General features: G+C 39.3%; 2 protein-coding genes across 2 annotated transcripts in view; both read right to left on the reverse strand.

Annotated features, from left to right (window-relative positions):
* Window positions 1-16,274, reverse strand: part of ISCA1 (iron-sulfur cluster assembly 1) — a 521,537-nt gene that overhangs the window by 201,512 nt on the left and 303,751 nt on the right. The window lies entirely within an intron of this gene.
* On the reverse strand, window positions 11,926-13,628 carry GAS1 (growth arrest specific 1). Its single transcript, XM_053467423.1, has one exon. The coding sequence runs from the start codon at window positions 13,387-13,389 to the stop codon at window positions 12,469-12,471; it is 921 nt and encodes a 306-aa protein (XP_053323398.1). The 5' UTR covers window positions 13,390-13,628; the 3' UTR covers window positions 11,926-12,468.

Genomic DNA, 16,274 nt, shown 5'->3' on the forward strand with positions numbered 1-16,274 from the left:
TGAACAACTACACCTAGAGGGATTTACACACATCCATGCATTGTGGGTTCAACGGCAAGGGGTTAGAAGAACAGCCGACTGCCAAAAATACATTTTGTTAAGGCCAGCGCAACTGCACATAGCGTGGCTTTATTCCATCATGAGAATAAAGGGCAGTATTTCAGCCTTTGACCTGGAGAATATATATATTGTTAATTACATTTCAATTATACTTTCAGAGCCATATATTCTTGTGCAATGTATCTGGTTGTGAAAGTATGGAAAATCTGTGTGTATTATTTGGAGAGAAAAAAGAGGAAAATTAATATATGCTATACTCTGACACTTCTAATATGATCTAGAAGCACATTTCATTGATTAGGATTTTGTTATAATATATTGTGTACTATCTGTTATCTGTAGCTAGTCTAGCTAGTGTATCTTAATTCCTTTTCTTAGCCAAGGTGTGAAACATCTGCCTCCTGTATGCAATCACCTTATCTGACCACTTGTGAGGCAGCCCTATAAATTCCTAGGCCTCACTTGGAAATGTAGCTGCTGTGGCCTTACCCCATGTGGACTCTCCATAAGTGGGCAGTTAAGAGTTACGCTGGAGTTAAACAGGAGGGAAACGACATACCAAGTACCACTGCAGAAAGCAGGATTTCACCCGCGCCGCACCCCTCTTGTAAAATTTCCTTCCCCGTTCCGTTCAGACTTTCTGCCTCATACACAACTTTCAAAGCCTCTCTGAAAACCCACCTGTTCAGGGAAGCGTACAACATTCCTTCCCAGTGCTCCCAACCATCATAATCAAGCCATCTGAACAATCAACATCTTCAACACATCATTGGAACCAGATCAACTCACCCCCATCCAAGCAGTCCTCTCCTATTGTCTCACTTCCCCCTCAACCACCGACTAGATTGTAAGCTTGCAAGAGCAAGGCCCTCCTCTCCTTTGCACCAGTTTGTTACTGTATGTGTTTTGTATGTGAAATTGAGTTATATATAAATAAATCTAATTTAATGTAATGTACTAAACTGAATGCAAAAACATCTATTCATGTCCCAGCATGACATGGCAAAGCAAGAGCATTTATATTTGGACATTTAAAAGCACTTTACTGTTACATGTACCCGCCTTGTGTTGATCTGGGGGGCAACGGGGCAATTGCTACTCACCCAGGAACCAGGACAGTCCTGTAAAGGAAGTCCCAAGTTCTTGATTTACCCCTTTTTTGTCCCTAATTTCCAAGGGCTGCATTGAAGTAGGGTAAGTGAGTTGCATGAGGAATGTTAGTGTGTGTGGGAGACCTGAGTATATTAGTATGTGTGTTTGAGTATGTGTGAGTGTCTGGGTGTATTAGTGTGTGTGTCTGTGTGCATGTGTGTAAGTGTGTAGTTGTATTACTATGAGTGCCTCTCCCAAGATCAGGCTCTGGATCTCTCAGAGATCAAAAGGTACTTTGTAGAAGAAAAAGGGGGGAAATTCTTTATCACCTATTAGTAAATCACTTACTTGCTTCTCTCAGTGGCAGAAAACTGCTCCCTTTCAAATAAATTGGAGCGTTTTCTGCACTTGAGGTATCTAGTTAGACCCTTGGAACTACAGCATGAGCCCACACTGGACCTGACTGGCGGTGTGTATAACACATGTATGCACTTTCTCTTAAGGTTTAAACACATATATACAACACATACACTTTTTAAAGTTTTTTTTTCAATTTCAAACGTGATTTTGTCCCTCTCTGCAAGTAGTATTTCCACGTGTCTACAATGTGTAAGTTTACATACCACTTTAGAATGCATGACACTGAGACCACTGGCTTCCCTGTTATACACAGAGGGAAAGAGATCACGTGAGCTCAGTGGTAATGAGATTTTTTTTTATGTTTTTTATTATTTATATAATTGCTTTACACACAAAGAATGAAGAAAAGTGCTGCTCACAAACTTTTAATCAACACTAAACTAATATTCCCTTCTTTATGAAAGCCACAAACCCCTTTACACATTAGATCACAAGACAATCTTAATACAAGCAGACCTTTAACTTTTTAATGCATCATTATTTTAACCCCAAGAATCTGCCACTAATTTGTTTTGCTTTATGGGAAGTGGGGGTGATCACATATGACTTTACAAATAACATCTGTTGTTTGGAACTTATTTTATGTTTAATCATCTAGTCTGTCATTTTTTCCAAATTAATAACCGCTATTCTGAAAGTGTTCTTTAGCGACCCAACAGTATTACTCCCATATGCGGAAACACAAACGAAAAATTAAACATTGAGTCATTTTATTGTGAAAATTCCATTTATATGAATGGTGCATACCTTGAACCGGAGCCAGTTGCAATTTTCTTTGTTATCCTAATAATATAAAACAAATGCTCTGTAGAAATAATGAGGAATAAATGACGATAACATAACATTATAACCAGATGTTCTGACTTTAAATACAGTTTAATAATTGCCAGGGCTTTATCTTTGAGAAAAGAGAGGATTTTGCTTATATGGTATGACAAAGTGAAATGTCTTCCATGCATGTTAGGCTTTAATGTATATTTTTTCAACATATAATTTGTCTTTTGTGACTGTGCTCATTTGAGAGATCTAGTTACATACGAAAGATTTTGATATTTTTCCCTAAATTGGCAACATTTCTTATATCACTTTTTGAGGCAAAAGAAGAAAAAACAATAATAAGCATTTTGTTAAATGATAAAAATAAACTATTAACGTGTCTATTGTTGAAAGCATTCTATGTTATAAATTATTGTTCCACAAATAATTTATAATAAATGAAATATGTGATATTGCTATAAAAGTGTAACGGAAGAAGTTAACATCAGACATCCTATTTAAGAAGCTTGTACCTGAGCAAAACGCATAGGCAAAGTGACACTTGAGGAGGAACCGGTGAATGCCCAAATATACACAAGTGCTGAGTGTTTTTTTAATTATATCAGACTTTTGGAGTGTACAATTTTAAATGTAAGTAGATTTTTTTATTAAACATGTATCAATATACCTTTTTGCTGGATATCTCTCTGGTTTTATCTTCTTTCTTCCACTTATTTCCCCAGATTTTAACTGGAATATCTTAATGATATAGCGAGGACACACATTGTTGCATTTTGGACGAGGCAGGCTATACGGCATCTAGCGGCCTCAATACATCTGGTTACCTCTTTTATTTATTTTGGAATTTATATAAAATACTACACTTTACACTGTACCCATTGTACAGCGCTATGGAATTTGATGGCGCCATATAAAACAATAAATAATAAATAAATAGTTTTTTCTTGTTCGTCCCTTTTTCTCTATTTTATTTATAAGACATGTAACAAAATATGTGTTTTTTTATTGTTAAAAAGATAACTATATATATATTATATATGACCACCCTCACTATTTTAATATAGCTGCACTAAATCACCCCCTCTGTCAGAGTACCTTCTTTGCATGTGCATGGGGAGGTCTCAATAGACCCCAATAGAAATCTCACACTAGCCAGTGCTGGAGCTGGATGGCAGAGAGGATTTGGGCATGTGCACTGCTGGGCACATCTCCTTCAAGACAAATGGCCAGGGGATAGGGAAAAAAGGAGAAATGTATGGAAAGGAGTTAAAACTTAACGTGAAACTCTTTTGCATGCAAACGCACTGAGAGTTGGAATGTACCTTAAAGAGAGAGTGTAAAACAAAACGAGAAACAGGAACAGGAAACAGGAACACACATAGCCTCACTCAGGCCAGGCTCATGAAAAGAGTCACAGCTGTTCAGGCACTTGAGGAGACTTTCCTTCTATTGTCACCTCACGCTTCTCTACACATAAAACAACTAAGCTTGTGGATGGAGTGTGGGCTGGTGAAAAAGTAGAAATGGGCAATCTGGTGTAGTTGGCTGATGTGGTACCAGAAATGGGTCGCTTGCCCTCCAGGCCTTAAGGCGCCAGTCCTACTGGTGAGATACGCATTGGTTTAAGTGTTCAGAGTAAGACATACAATAGACAGAGTAAAACACCCACGTACAAATAGACATCTGGATCTTTTCTGTGCTTCTATGCAGCCCCCTTTTCTAAATGTATGTAGGATAGCACAGGACATTATGTGTGTTATATCCTGCGTATGTTCATATCTGCTTGTTAATACGCCACTTGACCCAGGCCAATCAATGCCAGCACTTGCCTGCACTGGCAGGTAAAAACAGATTCTGCTGTCATTGACTACTTTACTTTTAACGAGAAAAACAATGATGTCATTTCCTTTTATTCACCAAAATATCAGTTTGTGTATTTATTTATTTTCCACCTTTAAGACGGCGGGGGTCCTTTTATCTTACAAGCACTGGTTCACGACATCTGCACTTGAGTAGTGAAAATAATGAGCATTCTTAACGAAACAACAGTGGTTTTTGCAAGACATTTACACTTCTATTCTTGGCTTGTTTGTTCCCTTTTTCACAAAACCCAGAGTGAGTCACAAATGTCACACACAAACCAACAACATATTTTGTAACTTTTAATGTTAACGCTAAACTAAAAATAGAACAGGGGGAGCAATAAGATAAAAGTTTAGCGAGAAACAAATGGGAATTAAAATAATTCATAGAGGAAAGAAGATCTTTTTGAAAGTAAAGTTACAAAGAACCCAATGCCTCTCATTCTTCCTTAATATTTCCAAGCTGTCAAGGTTGATCCCAACTGCCCCCTTTACTTTCCCTTTTTTCATATTGCATATTAGCTCCGATAGCAAACGCTGACAGCCAACACAAACTGTCGGAAAAGATCTTATGAAATCATTTCTCTTTGAGAATCCATAAAATTGCTTTGCATTCCTTATCAATAGAGCAGCTTGAAGTGGGAGCAGAAGTCGTTGAGTTTGTGATGTGCTTGGTTTAATGAAATTCCTCTCCTGCTGAGATGCTCCCTGCAGATTTTCCATATTTCAGCATGGGAAAAAGGTTTGATGCTTTCCTGTTGATGCCAAGAGTTAATTGAAAACATTTCGGGATAACTTCAGGTTGGGGGCCGCACGTTAATTCCTTCGTTATTCTTCGGACAATGCTGGAGTAGCAATGCAATTATTAATAGACTGGGCTTTATCCTCTTAAAGTAACAGTGTGTTTTGCTTTCACAGTTCACCCTATGAAACAATTAGGAGAAGAATGAGGAGAGAACACGAAAAAAGAGAGAAGAAGAAGAAAAGACTTGCAACTTAACATTGTGCAGCGTTTCCATTGACCCCACTGAAATATGAAGGCGCTATATTTATAAAATTATTGAAGAGCATTGGAAAAAAATGCTGATTTTGGTCTTACCACTTTTTTGTGCTTAATGTGGATTGTTTTAAAAATAAAGTAGTAATTAGGGAACGGTGAATAAAATGTCTCCCTGGACCTGTATTTGCCACGCTTTAATACATTATCTAAATGCCAGTTTTAATACAGCACACAATTCTGCCCTGTAAATTAGATAGGACTCACCAAACTTGGGGTACTTTGACGTAGTGGCGGGCTAAGCAACCTATGGCCATATAGTGTGATGCAATCCCCAATATTTATGGTTTTTTTGAATGGTACCTGTACCGAATTGTTGCTTTGTTTTTAAATAATAACCGGTAATCGGACAGACTGCGTGTCATTGCACCCCTCACCGAAACTGTTTGGGAGTGTGATAGTAGAATGCTAGGGTATCTGAAAAAATAATTCCTTTTATTCCTTTAAAAGAAATAAAAAAAAAACACAAAAAGCCATTAAAAAAGAAGGCACAGTCAGAGAGAGAATAGTAGGGACAACTATTTTACAAGCTTGGCAAAACAAATAAAAATAACTTGGGAGTTGCTCACTTGTTTATTTATCCGTTGGCTGAAGTGGAATGTTGTATGGGAAAATAACTGTAGTCAGCAGACTACCAGTGGTCACAGAAGAACCACTTGGCTCGTATAGTCAGCCTATTATTTCTGCTCTAAATACTCAAAACATCATTGTTCCTTGGTCTTGTCCTATATCCAGGATAGCCATATGTCTATACCAGTTATCTTTAGGTTTGAGATCAAGATAATAGGCTTTTGACAATTGTGAATTGTTCAACTCCTTATAATGTGATATTAACTTTACCTCATGGGGTATAAACGAGTTCCGCTGTAGTGTATTTGGCTGGGTAGTGTTCTATTCAATAGAGTCTTGTGGTTTATAATCATTATACTTTTTTTTTTTTTTTTAAACGCAGGTGAAAGTAATTGTCCTCTTCATTTCCCTGTCAGTGGCTGTAAAATATATTTATTCCTAGAAGAAACCTTTCAATCTACACATCCTCCAGAAGCGGGAGCCTGCCCAGATGTGCCTATCAAATGTGCTAAAAAGCTATAAAGCCAATAACAGATAATTCACTGCAATTACAGTACGTGATGTCACCTGTTATGTTTTAAAAATTGCATCATCAGAAGTTAGATTGTCATACGTGGATTCATATCATATATGAAGCACCATCATATATGAAGCACATTATGACAAACATTTTTACAGATACACCTAAAAGCCGTACGTAATATTCAGTTCCACCATAAAGGAAAAAATATAGGTAATTTACAAAAGTAAAAGCATCAGATTTCTGTAAGAAACTGACATTTGGAATTCTGGCACACAGCTAAAGTGTAGGACAGCCTCACATACTGTATATACATATAGATTAACACTGTATCATACAATGTGTATATGTTTGTAAAGCATCGATAGACAGATAGAAAGATAGATAGATAGATAGATAGATAGATAGTTTGCTTAATTAAGTTATAGCAGGTTGTACAGTAGTTCATAATGTTATAATTTTAGCATAAACAAGGGACGTTATTAAATTATAATAATGTTTTCTTCCATTGCACCAAGGTCTACGTTTTATTACTTAGTCTGTTTGTGGAATGGTGGCCTGATCCTCGCTTTTAAGCGAAAACACACGCTTCCACCTCAGTTGAGGAGGCAGTAGCTTCACGTCTGCTATATGTGAACTAAAGGCTTGAGCAGAGAGCAGTGCTTTCCCACATCCTTCCCTGCAGCTCCTCTTTAAGAGGTGTCAGCATGGCTGAAAGAATGAAGTGGCTACACACATTGTTTGCCTGAACTATTATATGCTTAACATTTCCATGACAAAAGTGCCACTCGACTTCTCACCGATTAATGCAGCTTGAGGGCTCTTGTCCTCCTTTAATAAAACATTGTTGAAATCATTTATTTAGAGCCCCTGGTTACTACCGGGAGAAAAAGCCATCTTTGTGCCAATATATAGTGTATACAGTCCACTATTTTGTACTTGATCATTTTTTTAAGGAGCGAAAGGCATTGATTAAATAGGTGCCTTGCTGGAAAGTATTTATTCAGAAAGGCCGATGCTTCTTAGGTCATGGTTTAGCCAAATAGGGTACCCCTTGTTCACCAGCTGGGGAAGAGTAGTGTAGGTGGCATATTTAACCATTCCATTGCCAGTGGTGAGGGGAAACTGACTATGAAGTAGGGAATCTGGGTCTATACAACCAAATGTACCAGCTTTCTCTTATCTGACCAGTACTAAGTGACATTTTACTCTTAAAACACAAACCCCTGTGCACATAAAATATAAGCCTTCTATAATTTATCTCTCACCCGGTCTCCACCTCATTTCTTAAAAATAAAACAATATGCATGGTCAACCATTTGGGTGATAAAATACTTGCCTGAAAATATTCAGCCACCTAGTGGCCGAGCTTGATGAGAGTTGCAGCAGTTGGACTGCCATTTGTCTACCTGTTATGTTGAAAGCCAGCTATATCTATATATATATATATATATATATATATATATATATATATATACTCATGATATCACCTTGTCTAAACCCTAGTTGTGACTGGCCAACCTTAGTACATACTAACAGGCTTGGATGATTTGGGACTGATAGGCTGAAGCCTAGAGGAGTGCTTTTAGTAGAGGTCAGTGGGGAGCGGTGGAGCGTGCAGTTCTTTTATCCTGTGGGACTTTGCAGAGCACTGTTCCTGGATCCCTTACCATTTTTTGCAATTGTCTGTTGCTCACACTTACAATGGAGCTCAGCGTCTTTCTGATCCGCCGCTGCTTCTAAGTTCATCGCCACCAAAGCAGCTGGAGGTAGCAGACCTGAAATAGTACTCTATATAGGATCGCTTTGAGCGCTCGCTATCATATTTAGGGAAAGAACATATAAACCAGATCTGGCTTATAAGCTAAACCTCTATATTGTAAGCTTGCGAGCAGTTCCTTCTTTAACTAATGTATGGGTTTGCCTTAGTCTGTCAATTCTAGTTTTGCCATACTCTTTGAATCTATGCACTGAATTGTTGGTGCTATATAAATAAAAGATAATAATACCCCGGCAAGTTGAGTGAGCAATGCTTTGGCACTGAAAGGGTAAAAAAACAGCATGCACCCTTCATCCGCATATACACTATGGGTTATGCTATGTTTTTTGGGAATGCTCCTGCCAATATATAGGCGTAGGCATTATACTGGATAATATCTGTACCATGTAATTGAGTGAAATATCCTTTTTTGGTATTTTTCTTTCTTTCACTTATTATATTATTTATTGTTTTATATAGCGCCATCAAATTCCGTAGCGCTGTACAATGGGTCACCATAGTGATGCATTTTAATCAATCATAAACACTCTTGACGTTGGAACCCACGTTTGTCTTGCTTCTTTTTTTTTCTTGGCCCTTTTTGTAAGTTATAGTTGCCAACATATTGTCCCATAAAACAGAGGGTCTTATGTTATGCCCATTGTGATTGTGTACAAAAGCGTTTTCTGTGCGCATGGTTGCCCAGTGAAGCCTGAATCTCGCTCTATTTACTGTATGGTCACTGTCAGTTCAATGAACTGCCTTCTTGTTCTTGACTATTGTCCTGCACTCCCTTAAACATTTGTCAATGCTGTGCCTCCCAAGACAAATAAACTGTCACCGAGAAGCCACAGTTTGCAAGGAGGAATTAAAATATATATATATATGGCTGGGGGGGGTGAGAGAATGTTAAGACTCATTAGATAATTTCACTTCAACAGACCCCACTTTTTTTTTTTCTTAAGTGGATTTGCAAAGTCAATAAAGATCATGAATGATCCACAGGATAAACAACCCAGAATCCATAAAGGGATGTAAATATTCACTAGGATTACACTTGTCTTGTTTATTTTATCCCCGATGATAATGTACTTATTATGAAAATAATCAAACAGAATTGGCTTGAGCGAAGAGCAAGAAAGGAAACAATTTTCTAGATTGCAGATGAAGCTAAAGTTGTGAATGGTTTGCTGGATGAAAATATCAGGAAGGAGTAGGGACTTCAATATGTATAGCTTGGAGGAAAGAAGAAGGAGAGGAGATAAGAACATTTAAATACTTAAATGGATTTAAGTAGGGAACTACAGTAGTAGGAGGAGAAATGTATTGTAATGAAGTTTTAGTTTACAGAGAGAGTGGTTGATAAGTTGAACAGCCTCCTAGCAGAGGCGGTAGAGGTAGAGGTAAAGGGAATTTAACAACTTGTGGAATAGGCATTTGGCCATCCTGGATCTAAGACATGACTGATTACGGTTTGTGTTTTTAGACTAGATGGGCCGAATGGTTGTTATCTGCCTTTACAGAGATATGCACAGCTTCTAACCATTTGGTACAGGAGGAGCTTTGGAGGACATGAGTGGAGGCATTGAGCAGCCTCCCTGCTGCTGATCTATTTCAGGCAGATGCCTTTGACTGAAGCCTGTAAAATCGAGTCTTGAGTTTATTGTACTAGTTAATTATCAGTCCAGCTGCCAGCATGGGCTCCATTCTGGTGCTAATATCTTTTTACTTTTGAGGTAGGGGGTTGGTACATTTCCATAGTTAAATTTAAACAAATGTAGGGTTTGGAGGGGGTTAGCAAAAACTTAAAATGTTTTGCTTTAAAATGGCAAAGGATTAACGTTCGTTTAAATATGTAGTTTATGTGTAAGAGCCAATTGTGGAGTCCGCTGGTGCTGCATATACGATAAATATCTATATATAAATATATCTATATATCTGTGTGTAATATTAATGAATAAAATAATACTCAGAATTGATACTTACATTACTAGCATCTTAATAATGCCACTACTCTGATTTGATGAATTATATCAGCCCAGATGTACATGAAAACATATTTCATATATATGTATATATCTATCTATCTATCTATATATATATATAGATAGATAGATAGATAGATAGATAGATAGATAGATAGTCTGTAAATAAAGCACCTGCTGCCAGTTGATCATTAGTTGTGGTTGATCATTGTATTTTCTCTATGTAAACCAAGTACTGAAAAGCAAACAGCAAAAGAAGAGAGTAAATAAACTCTGTGTGTGATTGTGTGTCTAACTTGGCTCAGTGAAAGTTAAAGTCCTCGTTAAAGTCCTCCAAAGGACAGGGGGGGTTCTCCAACTTTTCTTTGTGTTGACTTGTTTGAACGATTTTCAAATGGCAGAGTTTATTCCTACTGCAAACATTTCTATTTACAAGGTCAAGTGTATCAGCACTCGACACAGCTTAAGTGTGTAACTATTTATCTAAGGGTGTTTGAGTGTAGATCAGTAGCTTTGGCAGAAGACCAGCCTGCGGCCCACACCACAAGCCAACCCTCCAACAAACATTTACCTCTTCAATAGTTTATGCCCAAGTCTTGGAATGATGGCAACTAATGTATCTGTGGTTTACTTGTCAATGTTTACAATGTTACTGTCTACTAAAACAAATGTGGCTAATTCACTTCAATGAATGTCCCGGATGATAGAACAAGACATCATAATCTAAAACTAGAGGGTCAGAGACTTGGGTGAAATGTAAGGAATTTGTCTTTTTTACCAAGAAGGTAATAGATAAGTGGAACAGTTTACCAGTAGAAGTGGTAGAGGTTAACACAGTAAGGGAACTCAGTTTGCATGGGATTGGGATATGACTGATTAAGGATTTTTTTTACGGAATCAATAATTATATATATATATAATATAATATTATATATGTTCAGTGTGCCATGTAAAAACAAAAATAAAAAATAATACCAAGCCAGATCTCTTTGGAAAGTTATTTACTAGAGCACAGCAAAATAGTCAATGTTTTTCAAATGATGTTATTTCATTTATAAAAATACAAAACTGTAGCCTTAAAAAAAAAACATTTATACAATTCTGTAATGTCCATAAATTCTCTGCAAAAATAGACTCGGTTCAAGAAATCTTTAAAATAAACTGTACATTTGACACTTGTCAATTATTGTCTGTACCTTTTTCTTCCTCAAAATGAATAACTGCAAATGCATAGAATTCATTTCTATATTTCAAATAAATTATTCAGGAGGATACAATTTATAAAATATGTACAAATGTAAAGCCACTGGGGGGGGGAAACATTAAATATCCTATTTATAAGTCTTAATGGATCACATTGATAAACCTATTAGCAATATTTTCTTTAAAAAAATCTGAATGTTATTTACACATTTTTAATAAAAGGGTGGCAGTGCAGAGCTTTTCTAGAACTGGTTGCATTACTTCTCAGGAGGACTGACTTTAACTTCCCCTGATGTGATGACCCCAATAAAATATAATAAAAACACTTTACATTAACGACACCAAAGGCAGCACCATTATTATTTTAAAGGAAACTGTAATGGTATTATGATGTCATTGCATTACGTGATAACGGTTTGCTGCCAGTTTTATGGCTGAAGCTACTCTTCAGTCATTGTAAATGCAATAGATGGATGGTACTATAGTCTACATTCCAGAACTCCGGGACACCAGTGATTCTAGATGCCAGGGCCACTAACCTTATGCCTGCCCCAATGGACTCCTCAAGAGATCATGTAACTGATAAGAGGGTCTGATGGGGTAGATCAGTGATGGGTAGGAAGTTCTCATGGATCATCAGTCCCCCGTCAAATTAGCAGCAAAGAGCTCACCTAGGTGTGCTAGTACTTTGTGCACATAAAGGCATTTCTGGTGGATGAAGTGATCGCTGAAGGATGGAGGGTACTGCATAGTAATCTATTCTTACATATTGCCCCCGAGCTCACTTACCCTCTTGTAACCTCATTTAGAGGGGGATGCTGATGCAGGCAGCAGCAACAAGCAATATAGGCAAAGGACAGAGCAGCAAAAGCTCTCAATGGCCCAGAGACTGGGAGCCTGTAGCCCTTCAGCTGCTGTTGGTCAGAAACCCACGTTACTGTATGCCACAAGCCGGCTGGAGTGATGAGAGTTGTAGTTTTACAGCTAGTTCTCCCGTCACTCATTTAAGGCACAGCTTTAGAAAGATGACACAATGTTGGACCTGTCTGTTGTACATCGATCTCAGCCTGGGGCACGCATCTGATAGCAGCCAGATGCCAAAAGTTGGCACATTTACACCAGCCATGACAGCCCAGCACACAGGACGTCCTCAACTATGGCCACTATAGACAAATTAGCATCAGTACAATGGATGTCAGGAGCGTCCATGGACCAGCGACAGAAGTGAGAGCCCCGTTGTCAGGGTAGTCTGGCACTATCTGCTTGCCTTCGTGGTCCTCATCGTAAGATCCATCCCCAGTGTTGCCCCCGTGTTCCTCCTCCTCATAATCATCATAGTCATCCTCTGAACCCCCACTGCTCCCGGGTCCCCCCAAGCTGCCATCTGCCCCAAAGCACAGCCTGGCCATGTTCTCCTTGATGGACTCGCAGATGGGCCTCTCGTGGCCGTCACACACACAGTCATTGAGCAGCAGAGCCTTGGGCATGAGCATCATGTCCTCTATGACCTCCTTGCACTCCTCGGTGCAGCGCACCCCGTTGAAGAGCCGCCCGCAGTGGCGCAGGTAGCGGTTTAGAGAGGTGCTGCAGCGCCGGTCATCCTGGCACAGTCTCCGGGCTTCCATGCAGCCCATGACCGCCCCGCCTCCAGCGCTGCTCCCGCCACCTCCAACCCCCACTCCCCCGGCCGCAGTGCCACCTCCTGCACCTCCCCCGTCCATGCTGCTGCTGGTAGTCCTGGGCATGCATGGCTCGATAGCCCGCTTAGTGGCTGAGCATACCTCGTCCATGGCGCAATCGCAGTCCTCCAGCGCAGGCCCGCTCCTGGTGTGATTGAGCTGAACAAGGGCAGCAATGCAGTGGCTGGGGCAGCGGCGCCGGCTCGATCCGCGGCTCAAAGAAACGGCCTCTCCTTGCCTGGGCAGCACCGATGAGCACGCCTCTATGTACTGGCTGTAGGCATATCTGCACTCGTGCTCTCCTTGACACTGCATCATTGCTTGCCAACAGATGAGCCTGCTGCCCACTGATACCCCAAGCATGGATCCTAGAAGCAGGAGACACATCACCCCCCATCCAGCCATGTCTAACAAGAGTGGGTTTCAAAGCAGGCAGTAAAAAAAAAGTTTTCTGGGTATTCTTTTCAGCTCCCTTTCTCCGAGTTGAATTGCCAATGTGAGTCCATGGGTGCTTCAAACGATCCAATCCATCCAGCTGCAGGAGAACCCTTTCCAACAAGTTGCCCAAAAAGTCACCAGGATCTGCGGTGCATGAAGATGTTGAGGGACCTCAGTGGAGGTGTTTGGGGGGGCAGGGGCTGCTGTGCGTTCCGCTCACAGTCAATGGGGATTCTCATGCAGATCGCTTGTGGCTGCACCGGCCGCTACTCCTTGTGTCCTTGTGTCAGTCCAGTGCCATTCACAGCTCCTCTAGTAATTCCGAGTATTTTCACTTTTTTTTCGGGAGGGGAGGAGAAAAAGAGGAGGGGAAAAAAACTGGGGTCTGCAGAAGCTGCTTCAACTCCACTGATGCTTCTGTGTCAACAAACCTGGGATCAGCGTGTGAAGTGTTTGCAGGCTTTAAATACACAAAGTCCTCTCACAACGTGCTGCCATTACAACTCATTATGCATGCATGGCAATAAGCAAACAAACACAAAATCAAACGGTGCTGCTTCTCATCCAGGCTTCTTTCCCTCTCCGCTTTTCTCCTGATCTCCTCGCCCTTTCGCTCAGCCCCTTTCCCGGGTCTCCTTCATACTATTGGTCCAGGCCCTTGTTGTTGAAACTTTGTGTGTGTGTGTGTGTGTGAGACAGAGAGGGAGAGAGAGGGAGAGAAGGGGGATGGTGATGGAGAAGAGGGAGGGGGCTTAAGGAGGCAAATGCTTCAAGAAAGGATGACATATATCCCACCCAATCCCATAGGTCCTCCTATTATTTTCTTTTCCAACACGGGTATATTTCCAAAGTTTACTTAAGAAGGAAATGCTAAACTTATTGTATTATCTTAAAAGCACCATGAAACAATGTAATAAGAATGTCTGTAACAATATGAGACAATAGACTAGCATTTCTGTTATCCTCAAACATAGGGTAACTAAGGGTCCATTGTTAAGAATCTTATATATATATATATATATATATATATATATATATATCTTATATATATTATGGTAACATTAGTACAATAATATTTGTTCACATGGTGTGTCTGCTCTCCTAGTCTATTGAGCTAACAATCTAATGGTGGTGCATGTTGTTTTGGAACAAAAAGTGAGTGGTGAAGCAGATGAAGAACATGGCACTGAAACTGAGTATTGCTCATTCAAATTCACTGCAACTTGAAGCAGTACCTGCACCCAGTTATCCATATTATGGATTTTAGAATAAACTTTAAATAATGCCATTATTATAACAAAGCTAGGGAAGAAAAATAGAAATAAGGAGGATGATTACCAGCCCTTGTGCTGCATGACTTACAAACATTTGGCGAGGAGTATTGCAGAGTTTGGGTTCCTCTGGAGCCAAGCTGCATGCCTGAGGCTCTAGAAATTCTCAGCTCGAATGTACATATTTTTTTTTTTAGATATGAAGAACAGCAAAAAAGGTCTAAACAGCATGAATGCAGCCACATAGTCTCCACACTGGAAGCTCTGACCGTTCATACTCCAGCTTTTCTGGACTAAAACTTTCAACTTTCTTTGAAACCCCAGTATCAACACATTTATCCTCAGGATTCCTAACGCTGACACTTTAACTGTGGATCTGTAAATCCCATTATCTCCAGTCAAACACTGATTAGAAAAAGAGATGCAAAAGCCAAATGTTGCCTTGTCCTAATAATTATAATACTTTCTATTACACCCACCCCAGCAGTGAACTGTCACCCAGCTCCTCTGGACTTTCCATCTTCAATGTTTAGGCTATAGCCCACATAGCTTTTAATAAGAAGGGGGTTTAACAATAATCTCCAAAACTCATTAAAATCCTTAAAATTGAGTTTTAGCCCAATAAAAATGTATTACAGATACTGCAATACTCATTTCTTTTATATTTTTTTTTATTTTTAAAACTTTTTGTCTCCTGGTGAAAATGCACATTTTCCTGTGTCTACCACTCATATATATGAAAGAATAAGGAAGAAATAATGAAACCTTGGAAGGAAAACTTATTATAATATTTATTTTTTCACAAACCCTTTTATTATTATTAATTTTATTATATATTTTTTCTAAATCATGCCTGTGTTTATGTAGAGCGTATGCTGCCCTTTAACGTAAGAGCGAAGCCAACAATCTCCAAAGCCTAGCGATGGTTAATGTGGTTGCTGTGGTGACTGAGGCCAGTGAGATATTTGCTTTTCTTTAACTAACTTTCAATGCCACATTAATATCTCGAGCAACTCAAGCGTTAACCACAAGAGGCAGTGGTGTCCGCTCAGTGCCAAGAAAATCTGCAGTTTCTCAGGCGCTGCAAAAGCAAAGTTATCCCGGGACACCAGCCCTTGTGTGTAATGATGCTTTCATTATCAAACAATTCATTTAAGAGCCTTCACATACACATTCGCGTGTGCAAGTGAAAGTAACGGCATTATTTTTCCTGTTGGGGAAGTTTTGTATTAAAGGACGGCATGCTGAGCGCTTTATTAAATCCAGATTCTTATAGCGATAGCCGTTGACTAGGCATTAAAGGAAAACACTACAGTACAGAAAAGAGTCTAAAAATGTTTACTGTGCTGATCTGTTAACTTTGCTCTTAAAGCAAAATGATCCACTTTTTACTCTCTTATATAACTGATCCTAGCATGTCATTTATAGCAGTTTCTCAGAATATTAAGTCACCTTGTCTTGATATGTTAAAAAAATGATTTACTTGGAAAGGCAATCCATACTGGCTGTCTTGAAATTATTCATAGTCTTTAACATGCAAGCAATAGCTATTCAACTCCAAGCTTACTGACTGGGCATCAT

The sequence above is a fragment of the Spea bombifrons genome, chromosome 1 (assembly GCF_027358695.1).
Source record: "Spea bombifrons isolate aSpeBom1 chromosome 1, aSpeBom1.2.pri, whole genome shotgun sequence".
NCBI lineage: Eukaryota > Metazoa > Chordata > Amphibia > Anura > Pelobatidae > Spea > Spea bombifrons.